General features: G+C 38.8%; 1 protein-coding gene and 1 pseudogene across 1 annotated transcript in view; both read right to left on the minus strand.

Annotated features, from left to right (window-relative positions):
- cacna1hb (calcium channel, voltage-dependent, T type, alpha 1H subunit b) overlaps positions 1 to 17693 on the minus strand; it is a 218369-nt gene that overhangs the window by 170991 nt on the left and 29685 nt on the right. The window contains exons 4-5 of the mRNA XM_055157997.1: positions 15439 to 15572; positions 10870 to 10967 (exon numbers count right to left, since the gene is read on the minus strand). Coding sequence (XP_055013972.1) covers positions 10870 to 10967; positions 15439 to 15572 — 232 coding nt within the window. The remainder of the gene's footprint in view (positions 1 to 10869; positions 10968 to 15438; positions 15573 to 17693) is intronic.
- On the minus strand, positions 3558 to 3675 carry LOC129410499 (5S ribosomal RNA; annotated as a pseudogene).

A 17693-nucleotide genomic window follows, 5' to 3' on the forward strand; every position in this document is an offset into this window, starting at 1 on the left:
AGGCTTCAGATGGCCAAGATTAATAGATGCATCAAGAATTTCGGACTTCCAGTCATTGCACAATGTATACTTGGACGGATTTTCTGAAAAAGTGAGCATCAAACCTCCATGTTTGTTTTCCCAGTTTGATGCGTCTGTTGACAAAGCCGATCTTTTCTAGTCTTTTGAACCATATCACTTTTGGGCTCGGTCAAGCAGAAGTAAACAGCAAGGCCAAAAATTCAAGTTAATGCATCTGATATAAAACTGTATTCAACAGATACATATGTACTCTAGTTTATGAAACTGTTGACCTTTTTTCTGTACCATTTTTGGTTCTAAAGTTCCATATGTTTTAAACAGACCATGTATGAAACATGGAACAAACATTATTTCCCAAATTCCAAAGACCTGCAAATCATGTAAATAAATGGATGTATTTCATCATATCTTGTGTTATTCCATCTTTGAACTGTTGATGAAGGTACAGGATTAAAAAAAAAAAAATTATTTAAAATGATAAAAATTTGCTTGGAAGGACTGACATATTTTATAGAAATAGTTTCCTTTCATTTTGAAGTAATATTAAAGTATTCGGAAGAAAAAAGCTGACAAATGATGTAAAATCATGCACCTTCTACTTGTTTGCACAATTTTCCCTCTGTTACCATGACCTTTCTTCATAAAAAATCTCATGAGTCAAAAAGTAAGAGGTTTTTCAACCTAATCTTGTACCATATGGTAGAAAACTATATGAAGCAAATATTCAAACCAGTTTGTTAAGGATATGTAAGTGAGAACCAAGAGTTATCACTGTTTGGATTTATTGCCCAAAAAGTGCTGCATATTTCATTCCCTCCGTTACCAACATGAGTTTTTAAAATTTTTTTGTCAACAACTTGAAAGAATATCACAGGTTTAACTTGACCCTGTTGGAGTGTAACTCTTTCCTACATTCTGATACTTTACTTATTTCAATAGTCCCTCTAGTTTCTGAATAAGAGACATTTGAATGTAAAAAATCTGCCCGTTTCCCTCCGTTACTGCTTGACCGAACCCTTTTGTTTCTGGTTCTGATATTGTCATATTTTAGTTTTGGGATTCGGACATCGTAATTGTGTGATTGTTGGATCCTAACAGCGGAAAACGGCTCCAGAAATTTGTTTGTGAACTCCATAGATGCAAAAGGGAATCAGATGTGTGTGACTGTAAACCTCGGTTCAAACTGTTTCCCTTCCCAACAGAACTGAAAAATAGTGAAAGGTGAAGGCAAGTATTGATCCACTGGAAGGACAAAAAAGGAAACCTGTGGCTGCCTAAATCATCCCGAGTTTACAGCGAACATTTCCAAATCCGTCGCTCCACCTTAGTTACGAATTTAAAAAGTCAACGCCAAAGCAAAAGGCACCAGCTGTTCACCAAGAAACACCTTCCACTGCAAAGACACCAAGACGTGATGTTGCTGTAAAGCCACAAGAACAAGAAAGTGCAGCTCAGTCTGTTTGTCTTCTGAACCTCTCACTTAACACACGGGATCTCGCTTTGATGGCGCTCCACATACAAAATGTTCACTGCAAACTCAGGATGATTTAGACAGTCAAAGGTTTCCTTTCTGGTTCTTCCTGTGGATCAGTCCTGCCCATCGCCTTCACCTTTCACTGTTTTAAAATTCCGTTGGGAAGGGAAACAGTTTGCAGTCAGACACACCTGATTCCCTTTTGCATTCATGGAGTTCACAAATAAATTTCTCTCTTTTTTTTAGGACATCCAACAACCACACAATTACGATGTCCGAATCCCAAAACTAAAATATGACAATATCAGAACCAGAAACAAAAGTGATATGTTTCAAAAGACTTGAAAAGACTGGCTTTGTCAATAGACACATCCCACTGGGAAAACAAACATGGAGGTTTGATGCTCACTTTTTCGGAAAAACCTTCCCAGTATGCATTGCGCAATGATCGGTAGTCTGAAATTTTTGATGCATCTATTGTGATCGAAATTGCAATTTGAATGGACGCAATCAGCCAATCTCAAGGACAGCCATTTTTAAAGTACCATCATTTCTGGATCATAATATCCTATTTTATTCTGCACAAAAACTGCTAACCTTGTAGTTTTATTCTGCACAAAAATGTTCTGAAATGTGATTTTTGTGTAGGGGGGTTAATCCATTTTTAAAATTTTATTAGTTTATTTCTTTCATAAAATATAAAAAGACATTAACAGTAAATCTAAAATCTAATCACAATTGCAATGCTTATCGTAAAAAATTTATCGTGCAGCCGTATTGTGTTCTCAGAGTATGAAAACCAGATCAAATCTTAATTGTTGCATTGTCAGTTGTTGATATTCTGCTTCTCAGTGTGATTTTGTAATTTAACATTTTGATACAGCTTTGTTAGGTCATAACTATTTTACCGATCATTTCTGAATTGCGTGCCTTCAGAACCTCATCTAACTCTGACATATTATTCATTATTATTCCGCTCTGCTATTCCGTTCACTGTTGTTGCCCACAAACCGCCGGTGACAGGTCGACAGGAGGCTTGCCGTCTAGTTCCATTTTATTCTGCTCTCTCAGTCTGTTTTTCAGTTTTTGCTCCAAATCAGCATAAAACTAATGGGGCATTTAAGAGGCGCTTTTGGATTATGGCACTGCGTTTTGCTTTTGAGCATATTTGAAGTTGAAGCGAACCTTGGAGGAGACAGACTAATTCTCTTGGAGCTTAGCGCTAAAATCACTCATGGGAGACATTACAGACGCCTGCCAACTCAAACTGGATCTCTTCACTTTAAACACCGCCTGTCTGTCTCTGTGCAGCAACCAACACCAAATAAATAAAACTAAGAATTTAATGGTTAATAAAATAAATAGTAAGTAGGAATGTGACAAGTGGAGCTGCAGTTGACTAAACAAAGTCTTGGTGGACTAAAGACATGTCCTGCTGATCGATTGGTACATTAAAAAGGGGTTGTGGCAAAAGCTCTCAAAATGATCTGTGTATCTGACTGAAACTACACTCACAAGACTACATGGGAATTTGTGCAAAAACAACTACAAAGTACAAGGAAAAAATGCATTTATATAAAGCAATGCATTTATATAAAAACTGTTGTGGCTACCTGTGACTTTGGAAAATAAATAATGAGTACTTAATTACAACGTATTTTTGTTTTAGTTTGTTCGTTTTTAAATGTAATTCTAAATTTGTAGATAATGGTAATCTTGTAACATCAAATAAAACATTTTTAATATTTTTGTCGCTCAAAATATGTGATAAGGCCGCCGGTGTGTGACACTCGGCACAGATCTGGCAGCCCGGACTTACCGGCACCTACACCAGCAGCATGATCTATTTAGCCTTTCAACCCCTGGTAGGTAAATGATGGATAAATCCAAGAAAAGAAAATAATAATAATAATGCATCAGTTTTATATAGCGCTTTTTTGGACACTCAAAGACGCTTTACAGAGCATTATTCATTCACTCCATACCCGGTGGTGGTAAACTACTACTGTACCCACAGCTGCCCTGGGGCAGACTGATGGAAGCAAGGCTGCCAATCTGTGCCCCCCTGTGGCACCTGGTTTTCCCAGTGTTCTCCCATCCAAGTACTAATCAGGCAGTACCTTGCTTAGCTTCTGAGATCTGATGGGATCAGGCTTTGACAAGCCGTTATGGCCACAAAAGGTTCTGAAGAAAGCAGTACGTTTAATGCTACGTGGGCAGATTTATTTGCTTTCACAGCTGGTGAGACTGGTGCATGTGTTAAAATGATGACGGAGCACAGAAGCAGACGGCATTTTTGGTTCACTGCTAGTGGATATTTTAAGTTTAGATTTTTATTTTATTATTATTATAACTTAAATAGACACTGAGCAGTAATGTGTTTAATGCAGCTTGCACACATTTGTTTACGTTTTACAGAAACTAAACTTAAAACTAAAACCACATGGCTCATTTGCATAACCTATACACGCTGAAAAAAAAAAATAAAAAAAAACAGCTCTCTCCTTGTGCTCTGATGCAGTCAGCATCTGCCAGACTAAAGGACATGACTCAGTGGAATATGAGTGTTCTTTCTGTGACAGAGAGATGTGCTGCTGATGGTGAGTCTGTTCTGTGCTTCTATCACATTGGAGATGGTTCATGTTAAACGTTATGCGTCAGCAGGTTATATGTATAGACCATATATATGATTGGACAAATATTCTCTGTAGCATTTCATTTCATTGATTTCGTAAATGCAACACACTATAGTCTTTTATACTTAGCATACAGGATTAAAAAATGTATACAGCGTTATTCTCATTTTTGATGTCAAAAGGGTTTTGTGGCTCCGGGTGTTTTCTTTTCTGTGGCTCTTTGAGTATTTAAGGTTGTCTCCCCCTGTTCTAGACACACACACTTACACATCAAGGGCAACAGTAGCTCAGTGGGCGACAGTAGCTCACCTGGTAGAGTTTGTCCACTGATCTGAAGGTTGGCAGTTCGAATCCTGCTCTCAACAAAACCGTCATTGGTTGAGTGGGCAGATCCACTGATCCAAAGGTTGGCTGGTGTGATTCCAGCTCCCACATATGAATGCTGTCATTGTGTTCTGTGCATTTAACCCACCTCGCCCCCACTGTCTGTGTACACTGGTGTATGAATGTGTGTGTGAATGGGTGAGTAGGTCTTTGTTGTAAAGTGCTTAGAGCTATACTGTATAAAAATGTGACCATGACCAAGGAACCCATATTCACTCATATTCAGCATACACAAACATAAAAGACAAGAGGTTTAAGTGTCTTGCCCAAGAACACACTAACAGCATTTGTCTTTAGGAACTGGAATCGCACCACCAACCTGTGGATCAGAGGATCTGGCCCCTCAACTGATTATGTTTATATCAAGAGCGAAATTTGAACTGCCAACCAATTAGTGGACGACCATTTGACCAAACTGAGCTACTGTGACTCAGATTAAATGAGTGAATAGTGACGTCCCATATAAATCCTTCTAATCCAATAAAATGATTAATCCACTTACACTGATATTGGTCGACATGTTACGGGCCTTGGCTCTTTTTGTTCGTTTTCATTTGCTCCTGTAGACTCTTTTGTTTTTGTTCCTTGTGTGTTCTATGCACATCCTGTCCACGAGCCGCCGACCTGGATTTGCTGGAGCTATGACAGCAGGACTGAAGCTGGACGCTGACGTTCGCGAAGCTGGATTGGCTGGGCACCCTTCTACCCCACCAATCCTAGGAGGCCACCTGAGGGAGCGCCGCCGATAAAAAAGGGACTGTCTGACGCCGGCTCGCCATTTCTGTTCTGTTGTGTTTGATTCTGTTGTGTCTCATTTGAGTTGATTATTTTAGCTGGTGCCTTAGTGCTTTGATTTTGGTTGAGACACTTTGTAATTCGTTGAGTACAACTTTGTTAACTCTTTCCCCCATGAAGACGACATTTGACAACCCCCTTGTTTCCTTAATGATGTGTTTTGACACCTCTGCTGTTTCACTAAAGACGTGATTTGACGACCATTAGAAACGGCTCGGTTTTTCACATGTAAACAGAGGCTGCAATAGGTGGGGCCACTATACCCCACATTAGACTGACCAACAGGACTGCAGGATGTGTTTTCGCAGATTTTTTCCGAAATGTATCTAAGTAGTGACGATTGTAGCTTCTGGAAAAACACAACATGAAACATGTGTAATGGAAAGATTGCAGCACTGCGGCGCACAGTTTTAGAAATAATGAGGAGCGGACGTATTTTATGGATAAGTTTAGACAAAGTGACTTTTCTAGATTTCAAAGTGATGATGAAGTTGATTATAAAGTTTTCTAGATTTCAAAGTGATGATGAAGTTGATTATAAAGTGGAAAACAGTGATAGCGATGGACTTTCAGAAAGTGAAACTTACGAAGATGAGAATGCCGCTGATGCGTCTGTGTGTGTCCAAACAAACTATCAGGGACTTTATACTCGATTATGTCCCAAAACTGCCCTGAAATCTGGATGTTGCTCAGGCGAGTCCTTTGAAATATTTCAGTCTTTTTTTCCAAGATGCAATGTATGACAGAATTGCTAAAGAAACAAACGCTTATGCGGAGCTCTGCGCAAGAGAAAGTAACCAAAATGACAAATATTGAACACCCACTGATGGGGAAGAGTTTTATTATTATATTATAATAAGCTAAATTAGTTTTTACCTCATATAAATAAGGTAAAAACAGGTGTACACTTGGCTGTACTGTATCTGGTGATATGAAATATGTTTAAATACTTTGACAAATACATTTTTTTTTACATTTTTTTATGAATACAGTACTCAGAACATGCATATATCAGATGCTGAATGTAGTTTTTTTGTTTTCGATTTTGCACCTGACCAGGTAAACTCTCATGTTCAGTGAGCTGTTATAAACCTGTAAATGAGTTGAATCACATTTAAACATCCAGAAATGAAGAGTTCAGAGTCTAAGGGTTCCAGAGATACCAAATATGTCTGTGTTTCAATTAAGTTCATGAGAATCATCATTGAAAATCATTTATAATCACTTGTGGAAGTCTGTTTTCTTATATGCAGTTATGTTCTATGGGCAGCCCTAGTCATATATGTATGGGTTTTTCCTAGTAGGTGTCCAAGGGGGAAAGAGTTAATTCATTTTGTTTAACCCTTAACTTTAATTTTATTTTATTTTCACCACAACTTTTCTTTTTTTTTTTGTTTCTTACTCCATTAATTAAGAAACTAAAATTTTTTGTTAAATGTCTTACATCTGGATTTTTATTGTTACCTCCCTCCTCCTCTAGCAAAGAAGACGTAACAACTAAGACACCATTGACCGATTAATCGACTAAACAACTAAAGGCCTACAGCCCTAGTGACAAATTTATTATAAAGGGTTTTTACAATGTAGGGAAATAGAAACTTTCGGGGTACAAAATGTTACAGCAATGTGGTAAAAAATAGCAGGGAACTATATAGGTCATATTATTCTTTGGGCCATTTCAGTGTAGCTAATATTAAGGCTCAGCGATTTGGGAAAAATATGTAATTGTGATTTTTCTGACAGGCAGAGCTGTTACATTTGCGATTTATGTTTTAAAAATAGGATTCTGTTCGGAATTCACTTTTTAAAACTGGAATATGAAGTGATAAATTAACACACAAATCACATTTCAATAACATGTTTGTGCTGATATAAAGGACGGGGATAGCTGTTTTAGCAGAATAACTGGATCATTGTTTGTGGAGAAAAGCATGTATGTAGGACCCTAATATCATGAATAAGTAGCATTTTCACAATACATGAGCCTCTCCACAATTTAAGTAAAAGTATTGATACTCAGATAAACATATAGTGCTGTATATGTGGTCTGCACTGTCGGGCAAGTTACTTTAAAACTGTAATTGTCACAGTTCTGCCTTTTGTTTACTTTTTTCCCCAGTCCAGTTCCATTTCTCAGTCTGTTCCGGTCCTCCTTTTGCCACCTCCCTCCTTTCCCTACAGTTGCTCCTCATTCAGTAATCAGTCTATATATACTGTTCAGTCTTCTAGATTGTCACCTGTAAAGACACACACTCAAGTTGAAAACCCTGTCTGATTTGTTTGCTATTCTGCAATTCTGTGTTTCCCTGTTGTCCCTGTTCCTGATTCACTCCCAGTCATTTCTTACTTGTGTACTTCCCAGTTTGGAGGATATTTCTGTTCTCATTTTACATCATATATTCCTCTGTTATATTTTCAGTCTGAGTTACCATTAAACATTACCTGTTAGAGGACACTTTCTGTTATTACCTAAGACTTTGTTTGCCTGTATACTTGTGTTGCATTTGAGTCCAAATTACCTGCGTGATAGTAATGTGTTATTTATGTCTTGTTTCTGTCATTTCAGAGTAATTTGTTACATTACAATATTACTGTATTTAAAATATAAGACATTACATTACTATTGCATTACTTTTAAGTTACTCTCACCAAAATAACTGCGAAGATGCTGAACTTTTGCGCCATATATGGACTGAACCAGGACTAAACCAGGACTAAATCAGAAATAAACCAGAACTGAACCAGGACTAAACCAGGACTGAACCAGGACTAAACCAGGACTGAACCAGGGACTGAACCAGGAGGACTGAATGAGGACTGAACCAGGTCTAAACCAGGACTAAACCAGGACTGAACCAGGACTGAACCAGGACTGAAACCAGGACTGAACCAGGACTGAAACGAGGACTGAAACGAGGACTAAACCAGGACTAAACTGGGTCAAAACCAGGTCTAAACCAGGACTAAACTAGGACTAAATCAGAGCTAAACCAGGACTGATACAAGGACTAAACCAGGACTAAACCAGAGCTGAAGCAGGACTGAACCAGGTCTAAACCAGGACTGAAACTAGGTCTAAACCAGGACTAAAATAGGACCAAACAGGACTAATCTTGGACTAGAACTTGGAAGCGCCTTGCAGATAGGGTGTTTACAAGGCGCGATCGGGCGACAGCTGCCGGTTCTGCACCAATCCTTTCACCCGCGGTTACCTGACGGTCTACGTGGGCGCGTCTCCGGCGTTTCACCGCTGCTGATATCGTGGTGATTTTAGCGAATTTGTATGAAGAAAAACAAAAAAAACCACCATTTCAATCCAGGTTAAAAATGCATTGTACAAACATGCAATGCATTATTGACATTTGTACCAAGTAAAACATAAAAAAGCTATGCGTTACAGCAAAAAAGCTATGCATTACTGTAATTCGTTAGTTTTATAACGCGTTACTCCCAACAATGGTGGTGTGTTGTAAGCGAGTTCAAGTTTTGTCAATTAGTTTTACATTATTATTATAGAGTGAGAAGATCGACTCTGAGGTATGTACACTAACACACTCATTCATATTGACTGAAAAATCAATGGACAAATCTATACATCACACAAGGACATACAGGGTGGAAAGTTTAGACTGAATCCTTAACCATAACAGCACAAACAGGACATGCAGATGATGTATGTGTGTCAGTAATAACACTGGACTGAAGTTGGATAGATATGTATTGATATGAAAATGATCTTTTCTGTTAGGGATGTACCACTTTTTCCAAAACAATATAAGTACTTCATTTTAACACTTGCTGATACAGATACCAATACCAGACATTATTTTTACAGTGGTAAATGTAATTAATTTCATTCCTATTTTTTCCATCTTAGAATACTTCTTTGAGAGGCAGTTTAAATGTCTACAGAAATCACTCTAGTTGGGTATAATTCCAACATAATTTATTTAGATAAGCGCCTCCTTTTAACATTTACCACTTAGTCTTTGCCAACAGCCTTCTGTGCTAAGCAAGTAAGGAACCACTTTTGGCATAACAGTGAGTGTTTTCTTACTCTTACCACAGCCACACTTTGACCATTATGGACATGCTGTATCTCAGAGGCCTGTGATGAAAATACTACCACCAAAACATGTCAGGTAAATAAGCTATTTAGCTTTTTACAGTGTTTCTTATTAGAAGAAAACAAAAAGTTTCTCTATAGAAAGAATACAAGATTCATTTTCTAAATATAATATTGTAAATTGTGCAGTATTTTAAATATTTAAAGGTCCCATCTCATGCAAAATCACTCTTTTCACATTGTATCTTCTGCACAATTTGGGTTTTGGAACATCCATTACACAATAGTTCTGAAATCTTACTGATTTCTTGGAGACAGTCACAGACCACGAACTATGAAAGTCCGACTATTGCTCATCCCCCCGCCCGTCCTGAGAAAGCACAGGCTCCGCCCTCCAAATGTGACGTAGGCTCTGAGTGAGCCGCCGCCCATCTCAGGGAGGGAGGGAGACAGGGACGACTGATAGTGGTAGGAATAGCGATAGAGTGCGTTCAGCCGCATGTGTTGAACCCGGAATCGGACGTGGACTTTGAGGAGCACGAAGCTCAAGCACCGAGTCGACATCAACAGAACATTACTGATTGGTAAAGTATTAATAAAGGCTCGTAGATAAACTCATTATATCATGTACACTGGAGGAGGCAGGGGAGCGGGGTGAGTGTGAAGTGTTTTTTGTTACGTCAGACATGTCATAGGTGTATCTGCCGCATCATTGTTGTAGCAGCTTTAGTTTGTTGTCACATGGGAGGGTGGCAGAAATACGCTGCAATTTGTTAAAAAAAAAAAAACACCAAATCAATCTAAAAAACACTTCTACATATACAAGGCCCACACATCACTCTTAGAAGGAAGAAAGCTCTGAAAAGTTGATTTTGCATGAGATGGGCCTTTTAATATGTTTTCATGATGTTTCTTTTTTTAATCTAGTCACTGTTAAACATTACTTGTTTGGAGTTTTTGAAACTGGTCAGTTCTATACTGTATAACTATAACAGAAATGCAACATTTTGAGATAACAGCAGCAAAAACAGCATAAAACACACAACTCCAATAAGTCTGTCACTATTTTGAAGCATGATATATTGCTACAGTGAAATATAATGACAAACAGTAATACCGAAACTACTTTTATGCCACTGATACAATAACAAAAAAGCAGGATAATCCCAGCAAACCATTTTGTAAATAGCCAGTTTCATTTACAGCCTTGAGCTGCAACACAGAAACAGCGGAATGAACCAATAACTAACCACAGAAGTTACTGAGTCAACCCTCTACAGCTCAAATCTTATCAGATACAGAAAACTGGCAAAAATTACCCCACTGTTACAAAGAAAATGTATCTGCAATAAATACTGAGACCCAAAAATATTGTTCCATCTTTCATATATTGAGCAATAAGTCGCCATAGAGATTATCATGAAAGGCTTTCCACCAGACAAATACCAAACACAATGGTCTAAAATGAGAGTTAATGAAAAGTGCAAACTCACTGGGTACTCTGTTGATGGCTCGCAGTGGGCGGAGCACTCGAACCGTTCTGATCGCTGATAGGCTGACGTTGTGTCCATCCAGAGAGTACTCCAGCATCCTAGAGACACACACACATAAAAGACAAATTTCTGTGTCACATCCGGATCAGAGCGACTTTGACCTTGGCCCCGGCGAGCATCTGGAGGAGAATCCGTCACCGGGCGCCGTCGCCAGGAAACACGGGCCCTTTAACAACCAATCATCACTGAGTCTCTGTCTCCCCGGACCCGGCTACGTGATTGTCATTCGGCGCAATCGGCAGACGCACACTTCCACACACACATTTGACATTTCACTGGCATTAAACAAGTGTAGACGCTTTACACACACACACAACACACTGGTGAACGTGCTGCTCGCTGGCTCATATTTAATGTCAAATGCGAGGGCAGGCATGTAGAAATCTAAGGCTGAATGAAGTTGGCAAAATATTGAACAGTGAGGTATTAGAGGTCTAAAGTTCAAGGTTCAGGGAAGGTTAGGACATATAATAATGAGATTAAAGAGCTCATATTAGACTATTTTCTGATTTATGTTATAATGTAGTTTCCTCATCACAAACAGACCTGGAGTTGTGTTTCATTCACATGTTTAACACACAAACCCGGCAGATTTAGGCTGATTTCTTCTCTCCGAAAACACAAAGTGGAGCAGGGCATTTTGATCTTTGGAGAAGCAGAAAAACTAATAATAAAAGGTTCCTCAAATGAATGAAACAAAGTCCAGGTATGTTTCTGATGAGGTAACAACATTAAAACATGGTTTAAAGGTCACAAGAATCAATTTTGCGTTATACAGGACCTTCAAGTCATGATTAAATGTGTGGACGTATTTGCCTTCTAAAAAATTAAACGAAAACAGAAAGAACGGATAAGTGAGGATAAGATCCAAGCTCCTAATGAAACAGTTTGAAATTAATTAATTCCTTTTCGATCAACGCGTACACAAACTCTGGGGCTCTGAACATGATGAAAAGCAGTCTCATTTGACAAATACTATTACCATAAAAATAGCATTTTCAGTTGGCTTTATGTATTATAGATTTAGTCGTACTATATGATTAATTAAAGGGTTTGTAATTTATTCTTGTTAAATGTTAAAAGGACTTTATATCATGCACTATTTGGTAAAAGCTGATGAATAAGAGCAGAATTGAGACCGTAAAATATAATCAAATGTAAAAATTACATTGGATTTTCTCTGGTAATAACTCATGCAGAAGATACAGACAGGGTCACCTTTCTTCGTCCAATCAGACACATTGTAACTATGAATCATGGGAAAACAAATGCCTGACACTATCTCAGACGCCTCATTTTTATCCCAACCAAATCATGCCACACAACCGCCACTATATACGAGTGGCTGTGCTGGTAAATGCTCATTTTGACATAAATGTATTTTTTACAGTCAAGTTAAGGTTAGGGTTAGGTTTAAGAATAGGGCTGGGGATCATTAAGAAGTTGCCGATACGATTGATACCTCGATACATAAGCCACGATACGATACATACCTCGATACATAAACCACGATACGCTACATACCTCGATACATAAGCCACGATACGATACATAAGCCACGATACAATACATACCTTGATACATAAGACACAATACGATACATACCTCTATACATAAGACACAATACGATACATACCTCGATACATAAGGCACAATATGATACATATCTCGATACAGTGAGCTTTCGATTTTATTAAAAAATAAGGGCTATATCATGGCTGTAATACTAAAAGTGTTTGCTAAACCACTTCTTGTGCAAATGGATACGAAACACACACATTTTAATTATCAGAACAGTGAAAATGTCAAATATGTCGCATAAAAGAGTTTCCTTCCTCTAAACAAGCAACAAAAGTGTAGCGCTGTAACACAATAATCTATCTATTAATGTGAGGAACGTCTGTCTGTGTGTCCTGTTTGTTTGTGTGTTCCACACATAACTCTCGACCCACTGAGCTCAAATTTAGATTGTGTCAAACTAATGGTATCGGTGTGTGCAGTGCCAAGTTTCATGTTGTTAGGGCAAAAAATGCCAAAGAACAACACTGGCACTGCACACACTCGGACCATTAGGATGACACCCTCCAAATTTGAGATTAATAGGACAAGTGGTTTGTGAGTTATGCGTGGAACAAACAAATAAATAGGAGGACACACAGACAGACGTTTGTCACATTAATAGATAGATATTGTGGGATTAAAACTATTGTAAATATAAATGATAGTTTTACACAAGATTGAAGAAGGAATTTCTGAAGAAAGGTAGAAAAATATGTTGAAAATTACAGGAAGTAGAGAGTTCTAAAACCCTGATGACATCACAGTCAGCAGAATTTTATCCGAAAGTTTGACACAATAAACAGTTTTTTTCTGATATTTGAAACATTAATTCAACAAAATAAATATGTTTTCTACTATATTATATTATACTATTCTATTATATTATACTTATATTTGTCATATAATAATTTTTGAGTATGTTAGAGGAGTAGTAGCCAGGCTGGCGCCACTTAGTGCCTCCGCTCAATTTCATTTCTCTCCAGCAAATAGGTCAGGAATCAGAATACACTAGATGGTTTGCAAAAACCCCGGAAGATTCCTGAGATTGAGGATTTAAAGACGGAATAAAGAGAATGTTTGGTGAATCTCATCAAGGGGAAAGACGTTATTGTCCTTCTTCCTATGTGATTTGGGCAACGCTTAATATTCGAGTTAGCCCCGTTGGAAGCGCATTACATATGTCATGACAAAATACCAGCGATTGGTTAAATGACAAAAAGTACCCACCTACCGTCAAGTAGGCGTGTACTTTTGCGAGGTCAGATGGTTTCTACGAAGTGAAACTGGCTGATGAATCAGGCTAGAGAAGTGTTGCTTATGGAAGGTTATGGAATTCCCTAGTTTAGTAAAATAAACCAAACAATACTCTTGGCGATATATCGATAGAGCAGCCCTCGATATCAATACTGTATCATCACTTTATTAAAAGCTAGATAGGTTAGCTAAGTGTGTCATGGCATAACTGCGTTGAGGGGAAAAATGACACATCGTAGTGTCATGGTGCAAAATCACAGTAGCAGAAAGGACTAAGGGGGGCGGGGCTAAACAATCCAAATAAAACAGGTTTCTGACTCATGGGCTGTGTCCAAATGTCCACACTATTCCCTACTTAGTGCACTATTTAGGGGTCACACCATTTTTAGAGGTGTCCAAATGTCCACTTGTTGGAAAAAGTAGTGCACTCAAAATTTCCCACAATGCACCTTGCAAAGTAGTGGGCATGGGTGCTCACTAGAGCGGTCAATATAGACCACAATGCACTGGGAGCGTCAGGAAAGCAACGGCGTACAGCGACAGGTCTTTAACTGGACACAACAAGACTGAATGAAGCAGATAAAAGTGCTGGTTTATTGCTGTGTTGATCCTGATTCTGAATAAAACGTCACTAAATAAACCGTTATGGTGTAAAGGTGCTAGGGTTAGCCCTTTACCTTAGCTCCAGCTGTTAAAAGCAAAGAAGTATAATCAAATCTGAAGGTGAATAATGGCACTGTATTGTTTTCAGTGGCCTGTGTTCATTGGCGCATGGGCCCAAAAATCATTTTCTCTTTCACATTTACTTCCTCAATACAGACAAGCTCCTCCCACCCATGTGACGTCTGTAAAGTGTACGGCGTGGAGCGTCTGGACCAATCAGAGCGAGAGCTGCTAGAGCGGAGCTAGTGCGAGCTCAGAACGGGACTAGACTAACTTTTACAAAGAGAACTTTTAGGCGCTTTGAGGATTTAAACATTTATGAAGTTGTTGTAAAAACAGAAATGAATGCTACAAAATCCGACCTTTGTCAAAGGTTTGGATGCCCTTTCAGAACACAGGCAGTTTGAATTCCCAAAATGCATTGCGCTTCTATGGGAGAACTCTTTGTGGGGGCAAGCTCCCAAGAGCTGCAGTTCCTGGAGCGGCCACTAGTCTGTCTCAAGCCAGGACAGAGGGGGACTGCCTTATCCAGTTTTTATTAGAGATCTATGGTTAAAAGAGCCATAATCTCAGACAAAAAGCTAATAATCCAGTCTGTTTACAGAAACTTATCTGAGTATTATTATTAGTCTATAAAGATTTGTGTGCCAGTCTGATCTGATCATTATTTATGACACAAATCAAGTTTTATATGAGTTTAGCCAAATTTTTTTCACGTGACTCAAATGTAGTGAGCTGTGTGAATCTCTCTGTGGATGAGTGTACTGTAGGGGGCGCTAATGAGTGTGGGCCTATGTAGTGGATGAGGGGTTAGGGACTAGGGTGGAAATTGGGACACAGCCACAGGTTGAAATCAGGTAAAGACTATATTTCTTACTTGTCATAAAGATGAACACTGGTGCATTCATCATTAGACAGACGCCTTTGTTCTCCTAAGAACATGTTGTCGTTCCAATAAATTCCATCCTTTGCAGTCAGCTAGCTGAAACCATTCACATTCATTGTGATTAATCCTGCGTGTCAAATACTCACCCCACTATGACAATAAAGAAGTCCAGTCGGTTCCACGTGTCGCCAAGGTAACCGCTTTGACCTATGACCCCCAGCGCCACCATCTTCACCACCATTTCCCCGGCAAAGAAGATGAAGATGCCGTCGTCCAGGGCCTGCGCACACACACACACACACGCATACAAACACACACGCACACACACACACATACATCACAACAGCCCAGAGGATTAGGGTAAACTGATTAGAGGCAAAATTAAAGGGAAAACTTTTAAAACCCTTGATAATAAAGGTTTAGCATAATGAAAAAGTGCGTGCGTGTGTGTGTGTGTGTGTGTGTGTGTATGTGTGTGTGTGTGTGTGTGTGTGTGCGTGTGCCTGTGTGTGCGTGTGTGTGTGTGAATATTCACTTGGAGATTCTGCACCCATTCTTCAAATTTTAAAGTGGAACTAAACGCTAAATCAACTTTTCTGCAAAAAAAAAAAAAAACAAAATTCTGTATAAGGCATTTTAATAGCACTGTCTACTGTCTACTGGAGTCACTTTTGGTAATTTTAGAGCAAAATAGGTCAATTTGCAGGTTGTGTTTTAAGTGTTCAGTGAAATGAAGTGATTCAATGAAGCATAAATGAAGGGATTTGGTGACATCATGCAGGACTGACCTAATAATCTCTATTCACACTTGCTTCACAAACCAGGAAGACGTTTGGAAACATGAGACGACAACTTCCGGTGTAATTCCCGACACTGGGCTCGCCGACCGACTGTGATCAAACCCACTGAAGTAAATGTGATCAGCGGTAAAATGAAGACTGCAGACGTATGTGCTGTTTGGAATCATCTTGAATTTGGCGCCTCATCTCTTCTAATCACATACACAGTGCACTCGGAGTTGTGTGTCTTTGGGGAAATGATGAAAACTGAGGTGTGGTTGTAATTGTTGATGTGCCGAACATAACGGAATGCTACAAAAAAAAACTGGGACATTTTCTCATTTTTCTAGATTTTGTCAGACTTACTACCGCCAGAAGCTGTCATCGCTTGTCTCCAAACGGCTTCCTGGTTTGTGACGTAAGTGTGAATAGAGACTATTGCAGCAAGGTGTTTGTAAAGTCTGAAGTGTGAATACCCCCCCCCCTCACGTGTTAGACTAAATAAAATGAACAAATGGAGTTTTTGATATATCTAATAAATACTGTACCTTCTCTAGTATACTCTGTCAGTATTAGGGGCATCATGGTATGAACTAGAGCCCGACCGATATGGATTTTTTATTTATTTATTTATTTATTTGCCGATATGATGCCGATATAATGGGAGTTGGGGCTGCCGATAGCCGATATAATCGCCGATATATTTAGTGATGGATAAATTCACTGTAAGTCTTGAATTATTAAAAAAAAACTTAGGTTTGGCTCTGGTGGTTTTTAAACTGGGTTTATTTAGGCAACATCAGCAAATTTCATCATTCACACGTCTATTCACAGCTCATTTACATATCAATGCAGGTCCAGTAACAAATATACGGCCAATATAGTCACTTTACAATAGACCAATAGAAAACAGCCTGTTTATGTGTGAGAGCGACAGCAGCTATTCGCTTACCTATCAGAACGAACCAAAACTAGCTTCAAAGTCGACATATTTCCGACACTCAGCGCTCACACAGGCTCCTCCCACATCACAAGTCTGCACTAATAAATGTCCTTTTAATCCAGACTCAAACCGATTGTCCATAAAAAGAAAATAATCTCAGTGTTGCACATGGATCTATGTCTGCACGTGTAAACAAACACACGTGACTCTGGGGATGTGTTCAGGGACAGTACGGACACACACACAGACAAATGACTCCGCAGATAAATACTGACGCGGAGCCACATATTAGAACATTTATCTGTCTGTAAATTGGTTTAAATGAACATAATGTAGAGAGTCTAAACTTTATAAAGAGGTATAACATGCCCACATGAAATATCGGCCCCTATCAGCAAGCATATCGGCTGATATGCTTCCAGGTGCTCATATCGGCCGATAATATCAGCCAACCGATATATCGGTCGGGCTCTAGTATGAACCTCAGTACGATATTTTGTGGAGGCTAAGAAAACTGTTAATATACTACTTTTTCCTCTTAAAATGCCTTGACAAGACTTAATCCAGAGAACTAAGACTCAAAAGTGCTTAGAACTGTTATTTCTTCTTGTAGTCTGCACTGAAATGGAGCAAAGGATCATGGTCTATGTAGTTCCCTCTGTCTCTGCACCATAACTCT

This window comes from Boleophthalmus pectinirostris, unplaced genomic scaffold (assembly GCF_026225935.1).
Source record: "Boleophthalmus pectinirostris isolate CB_2022bp ecotype Guang Dong unplaced genomic scaffold, ASM2622593v1 HiC_scaffold_22, whole genome shotgun sequence".
Taxonomy (NCBI): domain Eukaryota; kingdom Metazoa; phylum Chordata; class Actinopteri; order Gobiiformes; family Gobiidae; genus Boleophthalmus; species Boleophthalmus pectinirostris.